Source organism: Anolis carolinensis, chromosome 6 (genome assembly GCF_035594765.1).
Source record: "Anolis carolinensis isolate JA03-04 chromosome 6, rAnoCar3.1.pri, whole genome shotgun sequence".
NCBI lineage: Eukaryota > Metazoa > Chordata > Lepidosauria > Squamata > Dactyloidae > Anolis > Anolis carolinensis.
In genome coordinates this window covers 29300964-29327940 of record NC_085846.1, presented here as the reverse complement: position 1 = coordinate 29327940, position 26977 = coordinate 29300964, and the positions used below count along the sequence as shown (strand labels likewise).

The following is a 26977-nucleotide window of genomic DNA, read 5'->3' as shown; positions in this document are numbered from 1 at the left end:
AAAATGAGTTTTCAGGGGCAGTCTTATTTTTCCAAATTGACTTTTAAAATGAACTATATCTAGGGCTCATTTTTGAAACAGCTTATATTTCAAGCATCCTCAGAAATGGTGAAAAATCATGATAGGTCATTTTCAGGGCAATTCTTATTTTTGGGGAAACAGGGTAGTGAAGGTTGGGTTGCTGAGCTGAAGGTGGCCCGTTCAAATCCACGAGACGGCGAGTGCTCCTATCTGTCAACTCTAGCTTGTAGGGGCATGAGAGAAGCCTCCCATTAGGATGGTAACACATCTAGGCATTCTCTGGGTAATGTCTATGTAGACGGCCAATTCTCTCACACCAGAAGCTACTTGCAGTATGTTCTCAAGTCACTTCTGACACGATAATAAAAATACCTTCCCACATTGGCTACCTAACCATTCACTCTATGTGTGGTTTATCATCATTGCACTCCCAATTTTTCAGATATATGAATATTTATGAACATTCTGTGACATCTTAGCAGACTGGCAATTTTTTAGGGCTGTGGTAAAATATACTCACCATTCCTTTCTGGCTGTTGCTATCACCCTGCAGGTTGAGGAAAGGGTTTGTTTGTGCCGTCATTATGGGTGGGATAGCAGCCCCTGTTGCAGCTGACATGAGACTGTTCCCATGGGTGCTGAGTGGTGAAGAAGCCATCAAAGAACTGGCTGGATTGAGCTGCTGGGGGGAAATGGAGGACAGGAGGGTGCTGTTGGCAGCAGATGGCACAGTGTTGTTGGAATGGAGAAGGGAGGAGGAGGTGGCTGTCCCCAGACCGGTCATGGGCACCTGCGAGTTGCTGGTCATCTGGAGCCTCTGCAGCTCCCTTTTCTGCTGAATTTGTTGAATCATCTGGAACACCAGCGCCTGCTGTTCCTAAGAAACAATTGCACATTAATTGAAAAATTTGGCAACACTTCCACTTCTCTTTGCATCACACCTACAGGGCCATCCCCAAATACCACCCAATGCCCTACCATGGCATTTTGCCATTCTTTTAGGTCTAGGATAATAATAATAATAATAATAATAATAATAATAATAATAATAATAACAACAACAACTACTTTATTTTTATACCCCGCCCCATCTCCCCGAAGGGACTCGGGGCGGCTTACATGGGGCCAGGCCCGATAAAACAAACAAATAACAGTAACAAAGCAATAAAACAATTATCCCAGTAAAAAACATCAACATCAATAATTAAGAGAAGGCTCCTAAAGGGCAATGGAGTGAATGTTTACGACTTCCAGGGTCACATGATTATACCTGTTTACCAGCATCTCCCTCTGTAGTGCCCACCAAAACCATAAGACTTCTGTTAGCCTTTCCTTGTACTTTCTGCAACTCCCACCCCAACACTTGTCCACTTCCCCTGCCCAGGTGCAAGATGCCAATTTCATCTATCACTCATTCCTCTCAAAGGTAGGAAAGGTACCTACTGGGCTGAGAGGCTGTGAGGTCAAGAGCTGCTGGAGTTGCTGCAGCTGGAGCTCATGCTGGCTGAGGAGTTGCCTCTGGTGCTCTGTCAGGTGAGTCATGCTGGGCATGCTGGAGGTGGGTGAAAAGAGCAGTGAGCAAAACAACACAGTACTGGAAAAAAGTATCATTCAACCATGATGGGAGAATGGGTGCTTAAGCTTTAGAAAAAAAAGAAGCAACAGGCCTTGGGAAAGAGCTACTTTTTTGATAAAGAATGCAATATATACATTGAAATGCTAAGGGATCATGCCAAATATTTGGTGCCCAAGGCAGAAAATCCAAATAATATTTGATCTTTTCTGCTAAGTACTGTAGGACATGGTTGACTGAAGAGTTATTTTTACACAAACTTTGCTTTGCTCCATGCCAGGGCCAACTGACAGCTCATTGACATGTAGTGGCAGTTACACATCCCAACTGCAACACCTTAAGTCAAATGGCCAGAAATAGTTGGCCCAGTTAACCAAGATAGTATTGCTGATTTGCTTTCGTACTATAAACCTGATGCTTACTTTTCCATACTCTTTTTTTTAAAAAAGGGGGGGAGTGAAAGCAGAGAGATTATCACAATGGAAAATATATAGTCAATACAAACTCCTATGCTTATGTATTGCCATCTTACAGCTATATAGCATACTGAATCCTAGCAGTGATTGGCCTAAGCTGCACTCTAAATTCGGTGTTAAAGACAGTTTGCAGCTGTACATGTGCTGTTTAAATCCACTGGAGATTTTTCATTGTTTTTGCTGTACTGGTGGCCATAGGTGCAGGGTCTAAGCTGCTATGATTTTTAAGAATATGAGTGTTTGTACTGCACTCCCTGCTAAACAAAAAATGTGTGTAATCATGGCATCACAATCATGAACAGCAGATGATAAAGCCAGCATGTTAACTAGTAAGGAATATCTAGACTGAAGTTTATATGAAGAAAATGTATTATTTTAATTAAATAAACTTTCCATAAGTGAGTAGTTTGGAACCTTTGGCCCATCACATATTTTGGTTGCTAAGTCCCAGAAGACCCAGAAGTCAATATGGTAGATTTTATTGATTGATTTTATTGTTGTATTGTTTTATGTATTGATGATGTAAATTATGTTTTTCTCTGATACTGATATAGGTAAAGGTTTCCCCTGATGTAAAGTCTAGTCGTGTCTAACTCTGGGGGTTGGTGCTCATCTCCATTTCTAACCCAGAGAGCCGGCGTTGTCCATAGACACCTCCAAGGTCATGTGACCAGCATGACTGCACGGAGTGCCACTACCTTCCTGCCAGAATGGTACCTATTGATGTACTCACATTTGCATGTTTTCGAACTGCTAGGTTGGCAGAAGCTGGGGCTAACAGTGTGAGCTCACCCATCTCCCCAGATCTGAACCACTAATCTTTCAGTCAGCAAGTTCAGCAGCTCAGTGGTGTAATCTACTGTGCCACCGGGGGCTCCTTGATATTGATGTATCTATATTTCTTGCACCATATGTATTGTTACATTTACGAGTGCTTTGTAACCTACCCTGAGTCCCTTTTGGGAGATGGTGGTGGGGTAGAAATAACATTTTTAAAATTATTATTACTATTATAGTGTGTCACAATGCCCTAGTGTGCCAACTGCAGTGTGAAGGTGTGTCACATAAATGTACTCATAAATGACAAAAATCTTGGAAATGTATGTTATTTTTTTACAAATCATATATTTTAAAATATAAATAGAACAAACTGTTGCGTACCCATGCATTTCATTATTACAATATATGTATGCACCCATGTCTCTTACAAGGGGTTGATTTACCTGCCGGTTTGCAAGTAGAACTGAATTACTGTGTCAAGTAATGATGCACGTCTAAAAAATACGTCACCGACATGAAATGTTTGGAAAGCTCTGCAATATGGCCAATGTGAAAGGCATAAGGCAACTGAAAGTCCAAAACATCGAAAGCATGCTTGTTTCAGATAATGTTTACTTCATATAGAACAAAGCAAGGAATTTAGAACTTGTGGGAATTTTTGAATCCAGATCCAACTTCTCAATTCGTTCACTACTGGCTGCAACCAACACTCATCCCCATCTCTGAGCCTTACCTGCTTTGGCTGGTGGAAAGCTGTAGGTTTGGGTGACCACCGGGCTGTGCCAAGAGAGGGTTCTGTGCCTGGGCAGCTATTGCTCCATTCAGACCTCCTAAAATGCCATTGATGGGAATTTGTTGCGCTCCTGCGAGACTCCCAAGGAGACCTTCCATCAGGCTGTGATTGGAAGGAGTGACTCCGCCATGGACATTCCCCATTGTCCTGGCCAAACCATTCACTGGTGGCTGCTGCTGCGACTGCTGTTGCTGGACCCCAGTAACCAGCGAAAGGGAGGCCGGGCTCTGTTGCAACATGGGCAGCGGGGGAGGCGTGCTGTGAAAGGAGAGGGAGGAGCTGCTTCGGCTCGGGCAACCTGAGTGAGGATCCTGATGAGAGAGAAAAAAGAGGGACAAGTATTCCACTGTATTCTGAGTTTGGAAAGATTTCTTCCTTGAGTCACAACTCCCAGATATGAAAGACAGAGCTTTCTGGTGATGGCACCAGCACTGCACATCCTTCCTACTGACACAGGCTGAACTCTTCCTTTGCAAGTGTTTAGATAAGCAAAGCAGACCTTTCTGTTTGAAATCACTTTCAGGAGAATTCCTAATTGCCTTTGTGTTCAAAGCAGCTTTCGAAAACATTTGGTAAATTTGCTATTATGGTCTGCTGTGTCATGTACCGGGCAATCTAGTACCAGCTAACCATGTTGCATCACAATTTCCAGAATCGTAGTAGGCTAAGCGACTTTGGACCATGAGGTTGGAACCATTTTTGGTTCACTCTTCTCTCTTTGTTCTTCTAGCTAACAAGAAGCATCTTGACATCTCTCCTGGCAAGATGTAACTATTTAGATGTTTGTTATTTTTCCTTTCTTATTTTTCCTTAGAAACCAGTCTAAAGACAGCTCCCAAGCCTTTCTATCTACAATGGAGTTCTTTTTACCTGAAAAAAAATACTTTTTGAACTTTTACTGAGACTCTGCAGTCCATTGCAATCCTAAATTGAAAGGCTTCTCTTGCTCACCCGCGTGTAAGTAACTGTTGCATTTGAAAGCTTTTGCTACTCTGCTGCATTTTGGTGGAATCTCCCCCAGAGAGGGTTGAATTGAGTCTAACCGCTCAGAGATTACCACAACAAAGGGACAGTTGTGATTCAAAGCATCTGGAGGACACCAGGCTGAGGAAGGCTGAACTAGGAAAGAGATCAGTGCCAAAATAAAGGATGGGGAAGAAAGGAGGATATCAGCCAGGAGCTCCCCTCACGTCCCATCTTATGGGGCTCAGGCCTCTACCCAGATTGTTTGCTTATATACAGATGTTCCTCCTTCCCCATAGGCTTGACTGTGATGTCCACCTCTTAAATTCCGCTTTTGGCTTATCAAACATTTACAATGTATATTTTAATTGTTGATTAAAGGAATAATATATTGATTATAATAATTGTTGATATTTATTATGCTTATTTTATTTGGTTTATGTATTGTGTTTTATAATGTGTTGGCTATTATTTATTTTCTTGGGTTGGGGGATGTTGTTGTGTTTTTGTATTATGCATAATAATATAATAAAACTTTATTTATATACCGCCCAATCTCCCCTAGAGGACTTAGGGCGGTTTCCAACAAGGCAAAACATTTGATTGCCAGAGACCATACAACGAAGTCAAACATAATGTAACAAAAACATACAAACCCATCTAAAAAACAACCACAAAAATTAAAATCCAGTTTCAGTATGCTCCATCAGATGGGTTTAAAATACCAATGGCCAGAGTTTCAGAATAGACATGGGCATCTATGAAGGGCTATGAAAGGTTAATGTGACACAGTATCATAGGGCCAGGGAAGTGGATAAAGTATTTACTTTATTTACCAAAATCAGGACATTAAATAAAGAACAACACTCAGAAAACAGGGGAATTCCAGACAGGAAACAATCAGGGCCAGCCAACACTTCCCAACAAAGGATTACGTCAGGCAGGAAGCAGCCAGGCTATGAAGCTGCAAGGCTATTCAATGCTAACCAAGCTAGCCAATTGCAACATTCACACTTGCCTCAAACAGACAAGAGTTCTTTCTCCCACCCTGGACTTTCCACAGATATATAAACATCACTTGCCTAGTTTTCAACAGACTTCACAACCTCTGAGGATGCCTGCCATAGATGTGGGCAAAATGTCAGGACAGAATGCTTCTGGAACATGGCCATACAGCCCAGAAAACTCACAGCAACCCAGTGATTCCGGCCATGAAAGCCTTCAACAACACATTGTATTGTTCTTTCATATGGACCGCTAGGTTACACAATTAACGGTTAAAAGTAAATGACTTTTGCTCGAATTAACAATCATGTGTCACCAGGGGGTGAGCAGGCACACCTTGCAACAAGTAACAGAACAAATTACTTTAAAAAAAATAGTGGCCTAAGTGTTGAAACTTCATTGTGACTTGTTAGGCCTCCGATAAGAGTTTGGATTCTGACAAGTGGGTGTCTTTCTGTGTCTCCTGAATGCTGAGTTGTCTTTCAGCATCATCTCCTAAAAAGTGCATGCATCCCTGCACCCTGGGAAACCAGAATTCATAATTCATTTGGAATTATTACGCATTTTTCCTGGGGCTTTCAGATCCCGAAAAGAGGAATTGCTTTGATGTATCAAATCTGTCAGTGGTTGCCCAAGTCATCTCCTTTTAATTAGCACCTTCACGGCCCATCTCCTAGACTTCAGCAGTGAGAAGCCAGTCTTCTTGGCTCAATGCCCAGCCACTGGTTTGGCTGAAGATGTTTACCTGAAAGGCTTCGCTCTCCTAAATCAAGGTGCTGTATGAGCTGAAACTCACCACGTGAACCCACATTGTGATTACATTGTGATTATTTTAGTTCTATTTGTTAATCTTAATATTTCTTTTTAATTATAAGTATCCATCTGTGTGCCTCCCCCCCCCTTTCACATTGTATTCCTTTAATCAACATCTTTTCCCAATTTGAACTTGAGGCTTTAGCATGTGTTTCTGAGCAAACCAAGACAGTGTTTATCTTCCCATCTGGTTAGCCCATTTGTGACATTGCTGCGCTTTAAATTGGGACAAAGAAAGCGAAGACAGTGGGCTCTGATTTCAGCAACTGGGAATTGGCTGTTTAGCTGGTAGATTCCCAGCAGAAGTGCTTTACATCAAGAGAAGGAGGCAATGGCTCCAAATTAAGGTGGATGAAAGGATACGGAGAGGAATTGCTAACATTAAGAGAACACATATCTATCTTTAAGCCAGTGGTTCCCAACTTGTGGTCCGTGGACTACAAGTGGTCCACAGGAACTAAAATACGGTCCACGGCCTCACCGTTACTACTATGGATAATAGTAGTTGATTTCTAGGCCTATTCCTGGGGTCATTTGGTGTGCTGAGTCAGAAAATTGCATTGGATAGACCACATCAGCTCTAGATGATTAAATATGGTTTTCTGTGGGTAAGCAGATGGAGACTACTGAATGGCATATGTTCTGTATCAGCAACTAAAGCTGATGTGGTCTATCCAATGCAATTTTCTGAATCAGCACCCTGAATAACCAAACCGAATCTAAAGTTGACCAAAAACTGATTCATAACTCTTTTAGTACTAATGTTGGAGAGTGGTCCCTGGTCAAAAAAAGGTTGGGAGTCACTGCTTTAAGGTATTTAAGGTGGCCCTTGTTATTGCTTAATCATAGTGGGCAACTATTGGTACCGCTTCAATAGGAAGCTAATGGCATTTCATGCATTCATGCCGGCCACATGACCTTGGAGGTGTTTACGAACAATGCTGGCTCTTCAGCTTAGAAATGAAGATGAACACCAACCCCCAGAGTTGGACATGACAAGCCTTCATGTCAGGGGAACAACTTTATCTTTACCCTAAGGCCAAATTGCCCCCTCGTTCCTGGACTTCTGGGGCCATCCTACTGTCTAGCATCCCCTCAAAAAGAAACAATTTTCCTCCACCAAACTCCCCATTCCCACCCCACTAAACCTGGGGGCTGGGGGAAAACAGGGCCAGGTTTTGTGTGCCCTTGGGCATTTTAAATCCAGGAGAAGCCTTTTCCCCCCAACAGAAGTGATTAGAACATCAATATCTGGGCTGCTTCCTGTTAGAAAAGGGGTCTCTCTTGGGTCTAAATTAGTTCAGGTGTGACATGACGAAAAATGTCTTCCATGGCCCTGAGGGGGTGTTATTAAAAAATCAAGTTCTTTATTATTTTGTATAGATGAGGATGCTGGGTGCTTGTTGGCTTAACAAATTTGCTGTGGGGGCAACATTCTCGTCATTCCTACATTACAACAAGGTATCAGTCACTGTAATAAATAATAGTAATTACCTAATATGGACCATTGTATTGACAGTAAATGTGAAAAACAGCTCGTGTGATTTACTGTAATAGTTAGAAAGAGCTGAGTATTATTTAGCTTTGCAGATGTTATTGAACTGCAACTCTTCCTAGCCCTACCCAGCACTGTCAAATACAGTAGAGTCTCACTTATCCGAGCTAAACGGGCTGGCAGAATGTTGGATAAGCGAATATCTTGGATAATAAGGAGGGATTAAGGAAAAGCCTATTAAACATCAAATTAGGTTATGATTTTACAAATTAAGCACCAAAACATCATGTTATACAACAAATTTGACAGAAAAAGTAGTTCAATATGCAGTAATGCTATGTTGTAATTACTGTATTTACAAATTTAGCACCAAAATATCACAATATATTGAAAACATTGACTACAAAAATGGCTTGGATAATCCAGAGGCTTGGATAAGCGAGGCTTGGATAAGTGAAACTCAGGACCGGCCCAAGGGAATCTTCAGGGGTATGCAAAAAAATTTTTGCGCCCCCCCCCCCCGCGCCGCGGGAGGCGTGGTCAGATCTGGCCCCACCTCCCACGCCACGCGCGGGCGCCCTGACCCCGCCCCCACAGCCTCCTATGCTGCGTGTGGGCGGCTTGGCCAAGGCGCGCGTGGCAGGAGGCAAGGCCAGAGCTAGCCACGCCTCCCACCCCACACACCCTGTCCCAGGCAGGCTGCAGCGGGAATCCGGTCCTTCCAGGCTGCGGTGAAGGTCCAGCTGCGGCCTGGAAGGACTGGACTCCCGCCACAGTCTGGTTGGGACAGGGTGCCCGCCGCAGGAAGCGGAGCTGGCCACGCCTCCCGTGGCGGGCACCCTGTCCCAGCCAAGCTGCAGCGGGTGTGCGCTGCGGGAGGCGTGGCCGGCCCCGCCTCCCGCGGCAGCCACCCTGTTCCTACAGCAGGCGCTGCAGGAGGCGGGGCCAGACTTGACCACGCCTCCCGCGTCACGCGGCCACGCCTCCCACAGCGCGGGAGGCAGGGCCAGGGCGCCGGAGGTGGGGCCAAGTGTGGCCATGCCTCCCAGGGGCGCTCGATAGCGCCCCTGGGAACATGGCGCCCAACGCGGGGGCGTGGCTAGCGTCCCATGTTGGGCCGGGCCTGGTGAAACTCTATTGTATAAAGAGAGCTGGACTTTGCAATCCAACAATATCTGGAGGACCACAGTCTTTTCACTCCTGTGAGTTGAGACATTTTGGTTTTACTCTCCACTGAGTTATAAAATTCACCGGAGTGACCTTCAGGCAGTTATTCTCTCAGACTGATCAATCCCAAGGGTAAAAGTGGGAGGAAACAGCCATGTGAATTGACTGGAAAGAAGGCAGGATAAAATGTGGTAGCCAGCACTGTCTCAAGACATTTTTGTGTTTCAGTTAAACAAAATAAGGACATCCTTCACCTAAAGGACAGGAGCACACCCACTATGGAGCTCTTCTGAACAAGCCCTAGGTAACTTACGCACAAGATCTGTTTCAGCTGCCATCAACCCACTATGCTCAAGGTTGAGCTCAAAACAGACTGCCTGAGATGATAATGTCAAAGCTACTTCTGGATGGCAACAAAGCTCTGCCAAAGGACACTTAAGGAAAGGAGAAAACAAAGAGACACTCTGTACCTCGGAGGAAGTCGAGAGAGAGTTTTCAATGCCAAAGCTGTTCTTGCAGGGAGGGCTCTTGGTGATACTCAGAGAGTCACTGTTGCACACTAGAGGGAAAGTCAGAGAGTCAGAGTGCTTTTTCATGCTGCCTCTCAGTAGCTACAGATCACCTTTAGACATTCATAAATGCAGATGGTACCACCCCCATCAATATCTATCTAAAAGCTTTGGTGAATCAAAATGTTTCCAGAGATGGAAGGGGATGGATGGGTGAAAAAGTCCCTTTTAAGAATAAAGCATTGACCATAGATCAATGAGTGTTAATGGGATGCACATTTCTTACCATTAGGAGCTAGGATGTAATGCGCTTGGCCCAAAGGGCCATTGCTGGGGGTGAGCATTGGGAAAGGAACAGAGAGCTGGACATTCAGAAGCTGCAAGCGCTCCTTTTTAGCTGCCAAAGTCATGATCTGCTCCTGGAGGCGTTGGTTCTCCTTCTGCAGTGAATGAAGAGCTTTGAGCATTTCTACAACTGCAGGAAACATGAATGAGGATGAGGGCAGGAAGAGAGGGAAAAACAAACAAACAGGTTGGGAGTAGGAAGAAATGGAGGAAAACAAGAACAGTGACAGAGTTAGTATATATACGAAAGAGAAATCACAGCAAAAGTACACATTCAGGGAAGTCACAAGGCAACTCCCAAATGCTTTTCTGATTCTCCAAAGATGCAATCTTTACTCATTCATTTGTTAGGTTGGCACAGCAGCCTTCTTCTAAGGAGTTTTAGGTAACTTACACATCTTAATCCCGTTTTGTTCACAAAACAAAACTGTGTCACAGTGTACGCAAATTAAAATATGATCTGGGCCAGCGCTATCTATCTCATATTCCTGGCTGAAGAATATAAAAATATGGATTTTCAAGAAAATGTTACATCTGAACATTTTGTTTAACACTTCCCAGACATTTCCTCCCACGTTCTTCAATGTCCTAAATCAGAGGTGGTATACCAGGTGCTGTGCTTTGTCCCTCCACTTGATTAATCCCAGCCTCAGCCAACCAAAGGGTCCCTTCCAGGCAGTTTCTCTGGGACTCACTGTTGACGCCAGCTTCCCCGTTGCCTTGTTTCTCCAGGAGCTGCTCAATGTTTGGTGTGGCCTGGGGGACATTTTCCAGCTGCCCGCTGTTTGTTGCCACCGTCTGGTCAAAGAGGGTGGGAAGGCTACTGATTGGGGACCTATGTGGTGGGGAAGGCGAAAGGAAGAGAGCCACTGCAATATTACACATAGTGTACACAAGCAGGAAGAGAATTCCAGATCCCACTCTGTTCCAAAACAAGCTCATAACTCTCCATCTGCTGCATGCAAGGCAGCGAGACAGGAAAAGCTCGGTTCTGCAAACTGTACATATTGTGCCAATTCTAAAAATATTTGCTTGTTTTGTATAAATTACCTTTTGTCACATTTATGAACTAGGAAAAGTAACAAAAATGTCTGTCTCCATCCTTTTATCCTTTTCAGATTTCCCCAGATATTTTACATTCCATCATTTCACAGATTGTGTGCTTGAAGAATTATAATAATCTTCTTATTAGAAATCAACTTACATGGAAGAAAGGCTTTCTTGGGGTGATGATCCTCGGCAGGCAAAATTGCAGTCTTCCAAATCCGGTTCTGGAAGTGAAGACATAAACTGTGATTTTTTTTAAAAAAAAGTTAATAGATAATCATCTTCCTAACACCAACCAAATTCTAGATTTATCCAAAGATATAGGAACTAGATCAGACACGGTGTCTTTGTTTAATTCCAAAACATTCCCTTGGCAATGTCACTTTTTGGACTACAATTCTCAGAATATGCCAGTCATTGTGCAGGTTACCGGGAAGACTGTCCAAAAAGTAACACTCCAAACCTTTACTCCAATAAATGAAGTCCTACAAGAACTTGAGACTCAGCAGATGTCCAGCAATGCCTACATATTCTGGCTCTGGGTGTCATGTCTACACTGTTCTGTAGAATCCTGTGAAATCTGCCATGTTGACAGCTTAGGTGAGAATGTACTCACTGAATAAAAACATCATTGAGAGTATGCATGGGATATCTCTCAATTTATTTATTTATTTATTTATTTACAGTATTTATATTCCGCCCTTCTCACCCCGAAGGGGACTCAGGGCGGATCACATTATAACACACATAGGGCAAACATTCAATGCCCATAAACACATCAAACAGAGACTGAGAGACACACGCAGAGGCAAGTTAACGTTCTTCTGAGGGGATGTTCGATTCTGGCCACAGGGGGGAGCAGCTGCTTCATCATCCACACTGACGGCACTTCCTCATTCCAGGTCGTAAATTAGTTAATCTTGCCTCCCCACTTTATAAGTGGTACCTTATCTCCTACTTGATAGATGCAACTATCTTTTGGGTTGCTAGGTCAGCAACGAGCAGGGGCTATTTTTTATTTTTAATTGACGGGTGCTCACCCCGCCACGGGCTGGCCTCGAACTCATGACCTCATGGTCAGAGTGATTTAAGGCAGCTGCTCAACAGCTGCGCCACAGCCCGGCCTCAATTCAACTTCTTAAAATCCATAGTAAAAGCTGGGCACCTATACCAAGTAGAGGAGTCCTCCAGTGTTGGAGAGAAGAGCATTAAAGCAAGCTGTAATTCAATTAGCAAAGGCAGAGGCCTCATGGGATTCTATTATGAGTTCTCATTAAACCATAGCTTGCTGGTGGGAAGGAACTGGTTGAGTCATCCTTTAGTGCCCACACATCAGCACCACGTAGCTCCTTCAGTTAGCATAACTCCTTGTTCCTTAGCTACAACTTGCACTATCCCTTCCCCTTCTTCTTGTTCATAGTTGGCTATGTTTTTATGACACTTGTCACTATAGTTGTTGGGTGCTGTTCTGAGTTTTAAATTGTTGTTTTATATGCTATTGGTTTTACTTTGTATTGTACTGTGCTGTATTTTTGTGTTGTTTTAGGCACATGTGTCATGTGTAAGCTGCTCAGAATCCCTTCGGGATACAAAAATAAAATTATTATATCATTATAAGTCACTTGGTATGGCTTTTAAAGTGGGTTTAAAAGGTCATGACAAGGGTGCCATGATTATGAATGTGAAAATGAAACATTTACGATGTTGTACGTTTAGATTACAACAATGGAGTGTGGTGAAAAGTCCTTCCTTGGAGGCTTTTAAACAGGTGCTAGATGGTCATCTGTCAGGGGTACTTTGATGGTGCTTTTCCTGCATGGAAAGAGGTTGGACTAGATGGTCCTTGTGGTCTCTTCCAACTTTATTATTCTATTATTCGAACAAAACAAGATGCCTGCTCTCATGTTTTAACCTGTCATATTTCATATGTTTTTATCTTGTTTACGCTATTTATTGTTTTAATCTGAAATGGTTTTACATTGTTTATTGTTTTATCTGAAAGCCACCTTGAATCCCATGGCAAAGGGTTTTTTTATCGTGTCAGAAGTGACTTGAGAACATGTTGCAAGTCACTTCTGGTGTGAAAGAATTGGCTGTCTGCAGAGATGTTGCCTAAGGGACGCTCGGATGTGTTAGCTGGGAGGCTTCTCTCATGTCCTTGCAAGCTAGAGCTGACATACAGGAGCTCACCCCATCTTGTGGATTTGAACCGGCAACCTTAAGGTCAGCAACCCAACCTTCAGGTCAGCAGTTCGAACAGCACAAGGGTATAACCCAAAGGGTGAGATATAAATATTTCAATAAATAAAATATCATTGAACTTTATAACAATATCATTTAAATCTTTTTAAAATATGAATCCGTAAGTTTTGTACATTCCCTATTGCCCAAGGATTATTTGATGCACGCTTTATCTATGCAGTTAATATTTTACATTATGACACATACTATTGTTGATACTGTTTTGAAAAGAACATTCTCTTATGTCTCCTTTTAAAAATGAAACCGGTTGTTGCAACCTTGACAAGACTGCCACTTCCTGCAGCAAGGCATGTTGTTGCTCCCACTAGTCACCAGGTGGCAATCCAGTGCAACCACTTTTCCTCCACAAGACCGTACCTTCCTTTTCCACTGCTCATGCGCATGGCCTTGTGTGTCACTTTTCCCAGGAGTCCCAGGTCAGATTGCAGCGGCTTGGCTACTGTTATCATATATCAAAGAGCTGGATCTTTATAAGCGGTGTATTTTCCATCACAAAAAAAGAACAAATACCTTCCAAACATGGACACCTCATTAGTTATAAAGATCTCAGAACTGATGAACCCAGGAAAGGATGTGGGTCACTTTAAAAACAGAGTGGCCTTGACATTTAGAAGAGCATGTTCCCATGATACCAGGACTCCTGTAAAAAAAACAACAACGCTTGACTTGTGTACCTGTTCGGTTGTTTTCTGACTGGTTTAGCAGGGGGTTCATAGTCAGCCCAGAGGTGAGTGGACTTCCGAAGATGTGTGAGGAAGGGAGACTGAATGTAGGACCTGCCAGTGAGAATACCTGCAAAAAGGAAAAATGGACTGTGAGTGTGTGGCAAACTCTTATTATTAACAGTCACACTTTGCAAGCTTCTCAACAAATATTTCACTAGTAATGAATGGCTGATAGATTTACACAGTGCTTCTCAATCATTGGCTTTCTAGACATCGATTCCCTGAATCTCTGACTACAGGCTATGATGCTTGGGGCTTATGAGGGTTGAAGTCCAAAACATTTGGAGCAAGAACCATCTTGGGTTCCCCTCTCACAAGAGCCTGCAAAATAAAAGGAATTTCCAGGTTGTGATTTTTTTTTTAAAAAAAACAACAACCAGTGGCTATATTTACCATAAAGGCCACAGATCAGGGTGAATTGTCAATGGCCCTAAAAGCTTTGAAACATTTCTTTTTTGGATAGTAGGAGTGGGATGTAGACTATGTGGATTCAAGTGCCCAGAGAAATGTGTCAATAAAATTCACTGGGTAATTATGTATTTGTCACACACAACCTGCTTACTGGTTCATTGTGTGGACAGGGTAGGGAAGGGGGAGAACCATGTATACTGTCTTGGCTTCACTGGATAGAAGCCATGAAATACAATCGGCCCTCCATATTCACTGAGGTTAGGGTCACAGGACTCCTGTGAGTGAAAAATCATGAATAAAGAAATTGCCAATTTCTTAACATGAGAAAACACTTCTGTAGCAGTGGGATGCTGTGAGTTTTCCAGGCTGTATGGCCACGTTCCAGAAGCATTCGCACACATCTAAGGAAGGCATACTCAGAGATGTGAAGCTCTGTATTGCAGACTAACTCAACCAGGGAAGTCAGTCATAGCAGAGCACTTGAAGAACGAACCTGGACACAGCATATTATCTGAGAACACAGAAATGCTGGACCACTCTAACAAGCACCATGTCAGACTACACAGAGAAGCTATTGAAATCAGAAACATGTGGACAATTTCAACAGAATGGAGGAAACCATGAAAATGAACAAAATCTGGCTTCCAGTATTTTAAAAAACCCTCTAAAACCAGGACAGTAAATAAAGAACAACATCCAGAAAACAGGGAAATGCCAGACAGGAAACAATCAGGGGGAGCTAACACCTCCCAACAAATGATTCCTCCAGCAAGGAAGCAGCCAGGCTTTGAAGCTGCAAAACTATTCAATGCTAATCAAGGTGGTCAATTGCAACATTCACACTTGCCTCAAACAGACAGTTCTTTCTCCCACATTCCACAGATATATAAACCCCACTTGCCTAGTTTCCAACAGACCTCACAACCTCTGAGGACGCCTGCCATAGATGTAGGTGAAATATCAGGAGAGAATGCTTCCAGAACATCGCCATACAGCCCGGAAAACTCACAGCAACCCAGTGTTTCCAGCCATAAAAGCCTTTGACAACACATTAAATTAATATTCTTGTGCAGCATGGGGTTGGACTGGATGGTGCTTGTAGTCTTTTTTAACTCTTTAATTCTATGACACTTCCCGTAACAAGTACATTTATAGGTTTATAGATTTTTATATATTTTACTTTCTTCCTCTTATTCATATACTGGTGGCTAAGATCCTATTTGACACTGGCAGAGCATAACTCACAGCTGGGGAATAGGCATTGCACAAAGGCACACTGCATACTTCTTTGTGCAATTCCCCAAAGCATACTTATGCTGGCATAAGCTTCCCAGCGGATTTCAGCGAGAATGTGCCAGAAAGGAGAATAATGTTTCTGGACCTGTTTTATTCCAGAGTGGATTACTATCACTAGTTAGAAAGCATTACTTATGCTGCTGGTGTTCCTTACCTGGGTAGTGGATACAGAAGAGGAGGAGGAGGCCGGGATGGTGCTGGCGAAGGGTGAGCGCGTGAGCTGGGGGAGTGAAGAAGTGCCTTGGTGAGCCAGAAGGCTGGAAGAGAGGGGGGTGCTGCACACCGTCCTGAGCACCCCACCCCCATGTGAAATGGGGTCCTTGTTGCTTGTATAGATCCCTGCATGGAGAAATCAAAGAAACACCTGAGAGAAGGCACCCAGATACTATAAACAGAACATCCCTGCTCTGCATGGTTGACAGCTATTCATTTGGAACTCTCCCTCACTTTCACAGTCAAGGTGGTGTAACAATATTTCCTTGGAATAATACCAATAGGACATGCCAGAATTACAGATTGGATGAACTGAAGCTAAAGGTGTTTCTAGGGAGTTACACAAATGAATGCCTGAATTGCTTATTCAGTGTCTGGTACAGCACTGACGGGGAACATGTTGCTCCATCCAGAAGTTGAACTTTAGCTCCCATCATCACTCATCATTGGCTATGCTTGCCAGGGCTGGCATGAGTTGTGGCCCGATATTATCGATCAGGGCCATAAGTTCTTCACCTTTGAGATATTTGATTCTCCCAATCTATAAACAACAATGTGCAGATTCCAGGAAGTTGCAATGATAATTTGATAATTCCCAAAGTGAATGAGATTTGGAGTGCTGTCTAAAAACTCTAGGCAGGGCCTATGACATAACAGATGACCACAATATAGGTCCCTTCCCATTTCCTATCCCAGTGCCTGTCCCGTGCTGTGGCTAAAAAATCCGTGCTGGACAACACGCATCACTGTTGGTGTTACTGGACTGCAACTCTCAGGATCCCTCGGCAGATGAAAACTGGGGTGCAAGCGGATATATGTGGTAGGATAAAGTGAAAGGGAGCGTGGATTTCAAAAATCATTATGTTAGATGCGCTTTACTACGAATATGTGAAAGATATAAATCAATCTTATGCCCAAAGATCCTGCGCAAGAAGCATTTTACAGAAAAGAGACAAAATCTCCTAGAAAATATACATGGAGAATATAGAATCAAAACAAGAGAACAGTTAATTGCAGAGGATTTTGGCTTCCAGAGGTGGTGGTAATAATAATAATAATAATAATAATAATAATAATAATAATAATAATAATAATAATACTTTATTTATATTCTGCTCTATTTCCCCAAGGAGACTCAGGGTAGATTACAGAACACACATACGGCAGGCATTCAATGCCATTATATTATACAATTAACAAGAACAGACAGTACACAGACAGAGGCATTTCCCATCTTATTTCCAGCATCTTGGGGGCTGTGCTCAACTCTGGCCATAGCGGAGGGAGGGAGGTGCTATTGCTCCATCTTCCATACCAAGCTTTGTCGTCCTCCCGATTGATGTTCTTAAGGCACCTTTATTACCTCCTCACTAAAAGCAGTACCTATTTATCTACTTGCATTTCTGCTTTCGATCTGTGAGCTGGGGCTAACGGCGACTGCTGGGGCAGGGAGCTGGGCAGGGAGCTGGGGCTAACGGCGAGTGCTCACCCTGACCTGGGCTCGAACTGACCTTTCAATTGGCAGGATTTTCCTGCATCTAACGGTTTCGTCTGCTTTGCTAAGTCCGGCCCATATTTTTCTTATTTCTTATTTACAGTTAATGAAAAGATTAAGAAAATGTGGAATAAAGGGTTACAATTCACGTTATGTTATAATTCAAAAGAGAATTTCTATAAAATGATGTACTGGTGGTATATGACACCTGGAAAGCTCTCTAAGATATATAAAAAGAACTCCAATGTTTGCTGGAAATCTAAACAAGTGGGGTCCTTCTATCATATGTGGTGGACATGTAAACGTGCCAAGAAATCCTGGATTCAAGAACACAGTGATCCAGAAACTTTTAGGGGGACACATCCATCTAAAACCTGAGGCTTGTCTACTTGGTTTGACTGACAAAAAGAACCAGGATAGATTATGGCAATATATGACCACAGCAGTTAGACTGCTATACGCACAGAAATGGAAGAGTACAATAATACCAACAATGAGGGATTGGATGATAAAAATGATGGACTTGGCCAAAATGGACAAATTAACATGTCTACTAAAAGAAGGGACTTTAAAAACTTTTGTAAAAGACTGGAAACTTTTTATTCACTTTTTGCATGAAGAAGAGAAAGGCTTGTCAATTCTGAGTTTTGAAAATTAAAGGTTGTTGTTGTTGTTGTTGTTGTTGCTGTAGCATGAGGAAAGAACTAGCACAGAGAGGTCTATTCCAGTGGTTCTCAACCTGTGGGTCCCCAGATGTTTTGGCCTTCAACTCCCAGAAATCCTAACAGCTGGTAAACTGGCTGGGATTTCTGGAATTTGTGGGCCAAAACATGTTGAGAACCACTGGTCTAGAGGGTGAAGCATATGATACTAATTTTCTTTGTGACTAGATTGGGATAGACCAAAGATCATCTACCTTTCCCTTCCCCCTTTTTTAAAAAGAGAAGGGTGTATGAAAAGAGAAGGTGCTGTAATGTTACATGGAAATGAAGTGGGCTGTGGTGGCACAATGGGTTTAACCCTTGTACTGCTGAACTGCTGACCTGAAGGTTAGCAATTCTAATCTGTGAGACAGGGTGAGCCCTCATCTGTCAGCCCTAGTTCCCCTACCAATCTAGCAGTTCGAAAACATGCAAATGTGAGTAGATAAATAGGCACGGCTTCGGCAGGAAAGGGCAAAGTGACGCTCCAAATAATCTTGCCAGCTACATGACCAGGAGGTGATAACGCAGACTCCTTTGCTTGAAAATGGGAAAAAAGCACCTCTCAGATCCAGAGATGAGCACCACCTCCAGAAGCTGGAAATGAAAGGAGAAGCCTTGTTTGTGTTGGTGTACCTTATGTGATTGTAAAGGCATGGAATGTTTGCCTATGTATGTAAATGCTGTAATCCGCTCTGGGTCCCCTAGGAGAGGCGGGCGGAGTATAAATAAAGTGTATTATTATTATTATTATTATTATTATTATTATTATTATTATTATTATTATTATTATGAACACCAACGGAAACTAAATGTAAGCAAGATGTTATAATATTGAAACAATAAAAAATAGAAAAAAGAAGAGGGGGGGGGGGGAAGAAACCTGGGGTTGGCTACCAGTTTTACAGGCAAGAACAAACACTCTTACTATAACTGGTTTGAATTTATCAGTTCCTCTCCACAATCAACATCAACACAAAATGGTTCAACCCATTTGAAGCAAAAAAATAATAATTTTAGTTCTTAAAATATGTATACTCCACCATAAATAATAAAAAAGAGCTCCAGCATGGTGAAATGGTTTGGGAATTGGGCGTTGACTCTGGAGACCAGGTTTTAAATCTCCCCTGGGCGATTTTCACCAAGTTATATTCTCTCAACTGGACAAATCTTGCCAAGACAGCCTTGTAATAGTGTTGCCTTGGGTTCCTCATAAGACAGAAATGATTTCAAGGCATGCAACAACAACCATCAGAATTTCAGATGAATTAATGGGGGATGAAGGCCTTGGTGAACAGCCAAGTTTTCACTTGGCGCCTAAATGAAATGATGACCTCTTCGCACAATAATATTTCATTATTCTGTGACTATGAAGGAGTTGTATGCAGCCCTACTGATTTGCCTGTTTTGATGTCAGCAAGAAATACCTCCTTTAAATATCACTTTCCGCAACCTCCAGTTTTACACAAAATGTTTTGGGTGTTTAAAAAATTAGGTAAGTTATAAATATCTGAGCAGGCTTTTTTTAAAAAGGTGGGGGAGGGAGAAGAAATAGGGTCAGTCTGTTCAAACCATGGCACAAGAGTTGTAAAGGATAGCTGGGCCAAGGTCTGACTCAATGGCACACATGTCTGGCACTGCAGTTGCAAAGCTGACACAGAGGGTGAGGAATTTACAGTAAGCTCTGTTTTGTTTCTGCCCAGCACCACCACACACCGGAGGCTTCCCCGTTGCACCAGCTCTGCCGGCAAATAGGCAACTTGCCTACAGGGTGAATGGAGAAGCTGGGTGGAGACTGCTGAAACTGAGTAGCCTCAAGACAAAATTTGTGGAAACTCTTAAGTTAACTGTACACCTAGTCATACGCCATAAGGCTTTGTTTTGCAACTTTAGCAGGAATTTCTAGGAATGTGGGTGGAGTGAGACTGTGATGCTGTGCCTTGTGATGAATGCTGCAAAGATACGTACTACCAGGGAGTAATCCCACTAAACAACAATGTAACTTACTTCTGAGGGAATATTTACAGAATTTCATTACAAGTTTCAACTCAGGCAGAAATCTCCTTAGCAAAATTGTTATGGGCACCCTTTCAGCCAACTGGATACAGATACTTCTTGAATTTAATCAGGATGACTGGTTTTTTTTTTAAAAAGGAAACTGATAGTGACACATCTTATTAATAATAGTGCTAGGAAGGAAGGAAGGAAGGGAGGAAGGAAGGGAGGGAGGGAGGGAGGGAGGGAAAAAAAACCTGGCCAAGAATTCTTACTGAAGGGAAAGAGATTCCACCTAAACATCAGGAAGAACATCCTAGTAGTAAAAGCTGTACAACTGCAGATGACGCTGCCTTAGAGTGTGTGGTGGTATCTCTTTCTCTGGAGGTGTTTAAGCAGAGACTGTATGGCCATCTGTCCAGATTGTTTAAATTGTGTGTTCCTGCATGACAGAATGGGGTTGGACTGGATGGCCTTCCAACTCTAAACTTCTATGACTATATTTACGATCATTAAAACAGTGGATGTGGCTCTTAATGAGACTATGCCCTAGACCACTGGAGAAATTATACTGTCTAGTTGGTATTGCGCCACCTGATATCCACTGGGAAGGCACTGACATCTCTGGCCCATCCTCTGTTCGGATATCAGCCAGCATGTCAACAACTCAAATCAAGAAACAATTTCCTAAAATCTACAGAGATACTTGCAGGAACACCTCAACAAGCTAGAGTCCAAAAGTGGTAGGCTAAAACCCAGAACCTCATTCCGTGGATGAGACCGGATGAGAAACTCCCTTCTGGGCACACGGAAGACTGGGTGACTTGGAAGGCGCTGAACAGACTGTACTCTGGCACCGCGAGATGCAGAGCCAACCTTAGGAAATGGGACTACAAAGTGGAGTCCATGACATGCGAGTGTGGAGAAGAGCAAACCACCGACCACTTACTACAATGCAGCCTGAGCCCTGCACAGTGGAGGACCTCCTTACAGCGACACCAAAGCTTCTGGTCCAAGGAAATTTATTATAATACCATGTTTTAAACTTCGTTTGTGGTTTTTTATACACTGTAGCTGTATTCAACTAAGTAGAATTTTTGACTTCATTTGCAGTCACTTTCTAAACTTGGCAGAATTCCACCTGCCAAAGTCTAGCCCTCCACCAAGGAGCAGCAGCTAGATTGCAGATCCTACATTTGTAAGCTCCTAATAGGCTCAGATAGTACATTGCTGTCAAACGAAAAGTCTCTGTCTCGTTCTCTTTCCCTGAACACAATAGGAGGAGGGGATGGAAGAAATATTGCCCAAGGCTGTGATTGTGGGAGGCATGTTACTCCTAACCGCTCCTCCTTGGAAAATAATTATATCCTGGATTCTCTCTTTCTCTTTTGCAGCAACTCCCTCGCCCTGGGGTAAGCCAATGAGAGTCACCAAGAGACCAACTAAAGGAAGCCAAACTACACCTCCTCTCACATGATCTCAGGTCTTCCCTCCCTTCTCTTTGCCTCCCTATCTGTCTGTCCATTGTGACCTGAAACAAGTCAGCAGAGATAAGGGCAAAGCAGCTGCCAAACATATCAGCCTTGGCATGCCCAGCCCCTCGCTTCCCTGCTCTTTAACTCTTTCTTGCTTGTCTTTTATTTTCACGGTTTCTCAAGTCAGGCTGAATTTTCTGGCATTTGTTTTGTGTTTTCTCTGGCCTGCTTCCAAAATGCTTTTGTGGATGTTCCTTAATGTACAGTGAAGATCATTACTCACAATCAAGAGAATACATGCACCAGAGATTGGAGACTTTCTGTGGAATATAATCCCCCTGACTGGGAACTCTGGAAATTATAGTTGGCAGAAGTATATATTTCCAGACATATGATAATAATGATGATGATGAGTTCACTACATGCTGTGGTGTAGGAAAAATGGCTTTTTTCATGTCAGGAGCGACTGACTTGAGAAACTGCAAGTTGCTTCTGGTGTGAGATAATTGGCCATCTGAAAGGAAGTTGCCCAGGGAATGCCCAGATGTTTTGATGCTTTTACCATCCTTGTGGAAGGCTTCTCTCGTGTCCCGCATGGAGCTGGAGTGGACAGAGGTCAGCAACCCAACCTTCAGTCCTGCCTGCACAAGGGTTTAACCCACTGTGCCACTGGGGGCTCCGGAAAAATTGCTTTGACACAATGACATTGCTGGAAAATATTGAAAGTCATGCACATTTTTTTAGGACACAAAATTACTAGGTATGAAGCAGTGGATTCAGACTGCAGGAAAAGAGATTCCATTTAAACTTTAGGAAGAACTTCCTGATGGCAAGAGCCTTTTCACAGAGGAATACACTGCATTGGAGTGTGTGGTGGAGTTTCCTTCTCTGGAGGGGTTAATCAAAGGCTGGATGGTCATCTGTCAGGAATGCTTTGATTGGATTGGATGACCCTTGGGGATTCTTCCAAACATTACTTTTTGGAGGACAACTCCCAGAATTCACAACCAGCATGACAATGTCCAAAAAATACTTTTTCATGCTCTGGTATGGGGGCAATTGCATCTTAAATTAGATTAGCTCTATGCAAACGTTAGCCTGGGAGGATATTTATTTCAATATATCACCAAATAAATTAGTAAATATATGTATTTGACTTTATATTGCTCTTCAAGCATAAAGCCAGCCCAATAGCTGAACTCTAGGCACTAGGTTCAAAGCACAGTATGGCGTATCATTAAAACATTAAACCAGTCTTCCCAAAATAAGATAATTCCAGATCTGTTGGATTATGACTCCCATCATCCCTATGCAGAAGAATAAAGTGTATTTTCCCAGCTATGGTTTCATCACATGCTACAATTTAATTAAATTCTGATGTGTTGGAAAATTGCTTCCCCACAGCAGTGTTGCTGGGAAAACAATGATGAAATGTTGCGGGCTGGTAGGGGTTCAGCATCCCTTATCTGGAATTCCAAAATCCAAAATACTCCAAAATCCAAATTGTCCACACGGGTAGATGAGATGGTGGCAGCTTTGTTTTCTAATTTTTCAATGTACACAAATGTTGTTTAATGCACAAAATTATTACAAATATTATATAATACTACTGTTAGGCTAATCAATTCCATATAGATAGGTAGGTATTCCAACCCCCACTGCAAAATATACAAAATCCATATCAATTATGGTCCCAAGTAGTTTTGATTAGGGATACTTAATTTATATATGTTACCCTGTAGATACAGCCCTGTATCAGAATTGGGATTGCAGCTTGGGAAGAAAACTATCCAATGGCAAATTCTCTCCAGTGCAGCTTTGGGAATGAGAGCAGTGTGGATATTGTGATCACAAGATTTGGGAAAACAAACAGAACAAGCTGCAACACCAGTGTTGATTGCTCTACCAGCTAAAATCAGAAGTTTAAAAAAGAATCACCGAGCAACCAGAGTATATGTTTAATATAACACATAGCTTGTTCCAAACCTGAGTTGTCAGCAAAGCGTAACTTTCTGCTTAATTTAGAAATTGAGCAATTTGCTACAATGATTTGATCCTGGCTTCTATCATTTGCAACCATGTTAGTGGTGAATCCATTTTTAGTATTTAAAGGAGCTATCCATGGTGGCCATCTCTGTCCCCAAAAGCACTTTGGATAGCTTCCTTAACATTTGGACTGAAACTGGAGCACATTTGCCACCTACTGACATGGAAGCTGCCACCACCACTGAATCTAAGTGATCTTGGGGTTCAGATCAGTTGTGTTCAGTTTTGGCACATTAAGTGTATGTCTGGGTATATTCAAGTTTATCTCACTGTCCACCAACTCTTCCCCCTAAACTGCCCTATCAAGTAAGAAGAAAAGATAACTTCATTAACCTAAGAGAAGGAGAAACATGGATTATATTTCAAGAATTTGCAATTTTGGACTATCACCATCTCATGCTCTTTCAAATCTTCTTTTCAGGAACTACATAGAAGAGGGGAATTTGCAATTCCATAGTGTTGTTGGACTACTATACTCATGAGCCCTTGCAAGCCTAGCCTTTGTTGAGGGATATTGAGAATAGCAGTTTGCCTGCATCTGAAAAGCTACAGGTTCCCTATCCAAGATGGAGAGAAGTAATACTGCTCCTGTCTAAGAGAGAAACTGTTACGATATTACCACCTTTACTTCAAGCAATCTTTCACTTATCTCAGATCTATTCACATATTTAGCAACAGCTCATATCATTTATTTAGGGAGAGAAGCATAGACAGCTATGAGAAATAATAGACCTGCCAGCCAAGAGTCCAGAAGGAATGTGGGCAATAACCAGCATCAACATTCAGAAAACAGAGCTGAGTGAAAACTGATGAATCTTGGGAAGAATCAGCATATGTTCGAAGATCAGACATCCTGTGAATAATTTCTTATTATGAAAGGGAACATGAATCACTAGCTTCACTTCCCTACCATTCCAGGCACATTTAGTGTTACTTTTATACTTCCGTGAGACAAAGGAAGAAACAAAAAACTGAGCCATATACACAAAACCTTTGTCTTCCTCTTCCCATATGTTTTAGCTTACAACTTCTATCTTCCTTACCCAAGTCAGTCAATCACACAGAAAACTGGTATAATTTGGAAGGCCTCTTGTTCTCAATTTCTGAATGATGGGAAACTACAGAGAGCTAAGAAAGTCCACCTTGCAATCCTTGCAAGCCCATCTCAGGGCATCCTGAATTTTGAAACTGACAGTGAAAATGTCATTTCTTCTGTGAGTATCTAGAAATACACTTTGGTTTTCTGACTTGTGGTGTGCACGATGATTGCTATGCTTCATGTCACACAGGAAGTAGCCCTGTATAATACCCATATGATTTCTGTCTTATATTGGCAGCCACCGAGGACATGGAAGGGAATTGGCATTTTGAAATGGAGGGAGATAGAATAGTTCAGAAACTGGAGAAAGTGATGGAAGTGTTCCTTTGTCCTGCATAATATTTATATTGTTCTATTATTGTATGTCTTTACACTTCCTGTCCCTTATTGGTGAATCTTCTATGTATTATATTGCCTGTCTTATGTGATCTATTGTATTATATGTATTTCCTAACCAAATATGCCCTGCTTTGCATTTTTGGTATCTTGCGCACAAAAATATATCAGATATTTTGTGATCTGTGCTAACCAGCACACAACTAAAGCAGACCCTTACATCTGGTTGCTACTCTGAAACAGGGTAGATCCACTGAATCAATCAGACTCATAATACATGCAGACGTATCACTTGGAAATTTATTAAATCTGTCAGCTGTAGTGGAATTGACTATTGAATTTAAGCCTTAAGACTCTGCTTCCTGGAATCTGCAAAGCAAAGCAATTCTGGATGCTGAAATCCAATACATAATTTTTCTGAGATCTATGAAGAATGCACTGTGAATGCCAAAATGTATGTTTACTTCCAACTTTACTTGAAATCCAGAGGATGCTGGATATGCTTCACCTAGTTTTGGGACCCACAAAATATGAAACTCCTGGCCCACAGAGGCATGATACTCACCTGAACCCAAGAGTGGGGATTCCAGACTGAGGCTTGGAAGAGCTGTCGCATGGCTGAAAGCCCGTGAAGATCCACCAATGCTGGAGCTGACCAGGGACCCCGCAGAGAAAGGTGAGGAGGAGGTAGCTGTGGACCCAACCAGCTGGGCTCCCAGGACTTCCTTGTTCTTGCTCCCCTTTGGCCTCCCTGGGCCATGCTTGCTCTTCTTGTTGGCTTTGTGCTTTTTTTCTTTCAGAACTTCTCCCTCTTCCACATTGAGGGATGGCATTCTTTTGTGGCTGTTGCTGTTGCCACCACCAACACTCCCACTGCTGCTGCCACTGCCAACACTCCCCCCAGTTGGGCCACCAAGAGGGTTGGAGGCCTTGTAGTCCACGGGTGAAGCGTCACGGACTTTCTGCTGGCTGATGGCTGAGGTGGAGAAGCGCATGATGGAGCCAAAGCCCGAGAAGATCACCTTCTGCTCAAAGACGTCGCTCTTCTGCCCTTCGTACAATGGAGAGCAATGTGCGGAAGACGAGGAGGAAGAGACAGGCTTGCGGTACTTTTCGTCTTCTGATGTGGGCTGCTGCTGCTCAAGCTTCGGAAAGGTCACAAAGTCCTGGGAGAAGGGCAAGGAGCTGCATGAGGTACCTGAAAGGGGATCAAGGGAAATCCTGAAACCTCTAGCAGGCATAATAGAGCTACAGTCGCTTGCTTGTTTGAATGTTTTATGAAGCACCTGAATTTGCACAGAGATACAAGCAACTTTGCGGCTGAATGGTCACCCTTGAACATTGAAAAGGGGAAGGGAGAAAAAGTAGTTTTGTGGTCTCTTTAAGCATAAGCTTTTATGAGCCTGTTCTTCAGGTGCATTACAACTCACAATTCAGCTTTACACTGAAATAACTAGGCTTGAGCGATCCATGAAAAAATTGATTCTAAACTCGCTTCAAAAGTAGGGGGCGCTAGCGTTTCGTTTCTGATGTCATTTCCGAATTTTGCCCCTCAAAAATTTCGAAATTTAACGAAAATTCGTTAATTTCAAAAGTAATTCGTTAATGGCGGACGCACATGCGCAGTGGCCAAAAAAAACAGCGGGGGCAGGGGGAGACTTTGCAGGTCTCTCCCTCGCTCATTTTTTGAGCTATCCTCTTCAAACTTGATACAGTGGTAGAACATATTTAACACTGATAGCTCACGAAAATTCAGAATATGTCCCTTATCCTCTGATTTTTGGCGATTTTTTATAGCTTTTATAATAAACCATTTTATAATAATTGCAGAAATCTGTTCCTGGTTTGGAAGTCTTTCCTGTTTCATTGGGTTGTCTTTACTTTGAAAGTCATTGTTCTACTTCAGAAACTTTGTTTTTGTGGCTGAAACTTTGTT

The 26977-nt window shown here is 42.6% G+C and overlaps 1 protein-coding gene across 4 annotated transcripts in view; it reads right to left on the bottom strand.

Annotated features, from left to right (window-relative positions):
* The window catches only part of mllt6 (MLLT6, PHD finger containing), a 141236-nt gene that overhangs the window by 8860 nt on the left and 105399 nt on the right, over positions 1-26977 (bottom strand). For 2 of the 4 annotated variants that reach the window (XM_016994601.2, XM_016994602.2), the window contains exons 10-19: positions 25607-26239; positions 15836-16020; positions 13924-14041; positions 11145-11211; positions 10549-10775; positions 9882-10070; positions 9557-9645; positions 3584-3954; positions 1465-1573; positions 542-898 (exon numbers count right to left, since the gene is read on the bottom strand). In XM_016994601.2, coding sequence (XP_016850090.1) covers positions 542-898; positions 1465-1573; positions 3584-3954; positions 9557-9645; positions 9882-10070; positions 10549-10775; positions 11145-11211; positions 13924-14041; positions 15836-16020; positions 25607-26239 — 2345 coding nt within the window. The remainder of the gene's footprint in view (positions 1-541; positions 899-1464; positions 1574-3583; positions 3955-9556; positions 9646-9881; positions 10071-10548; positions 10776-11144; positions 11212-13923; positions 14042-15835; positions 16021-25606; positions 26240-26977) is intronic. The other 2 variants (XM_008113421.3, XM_062957744.1) reach the window with 1 other exon arrangement.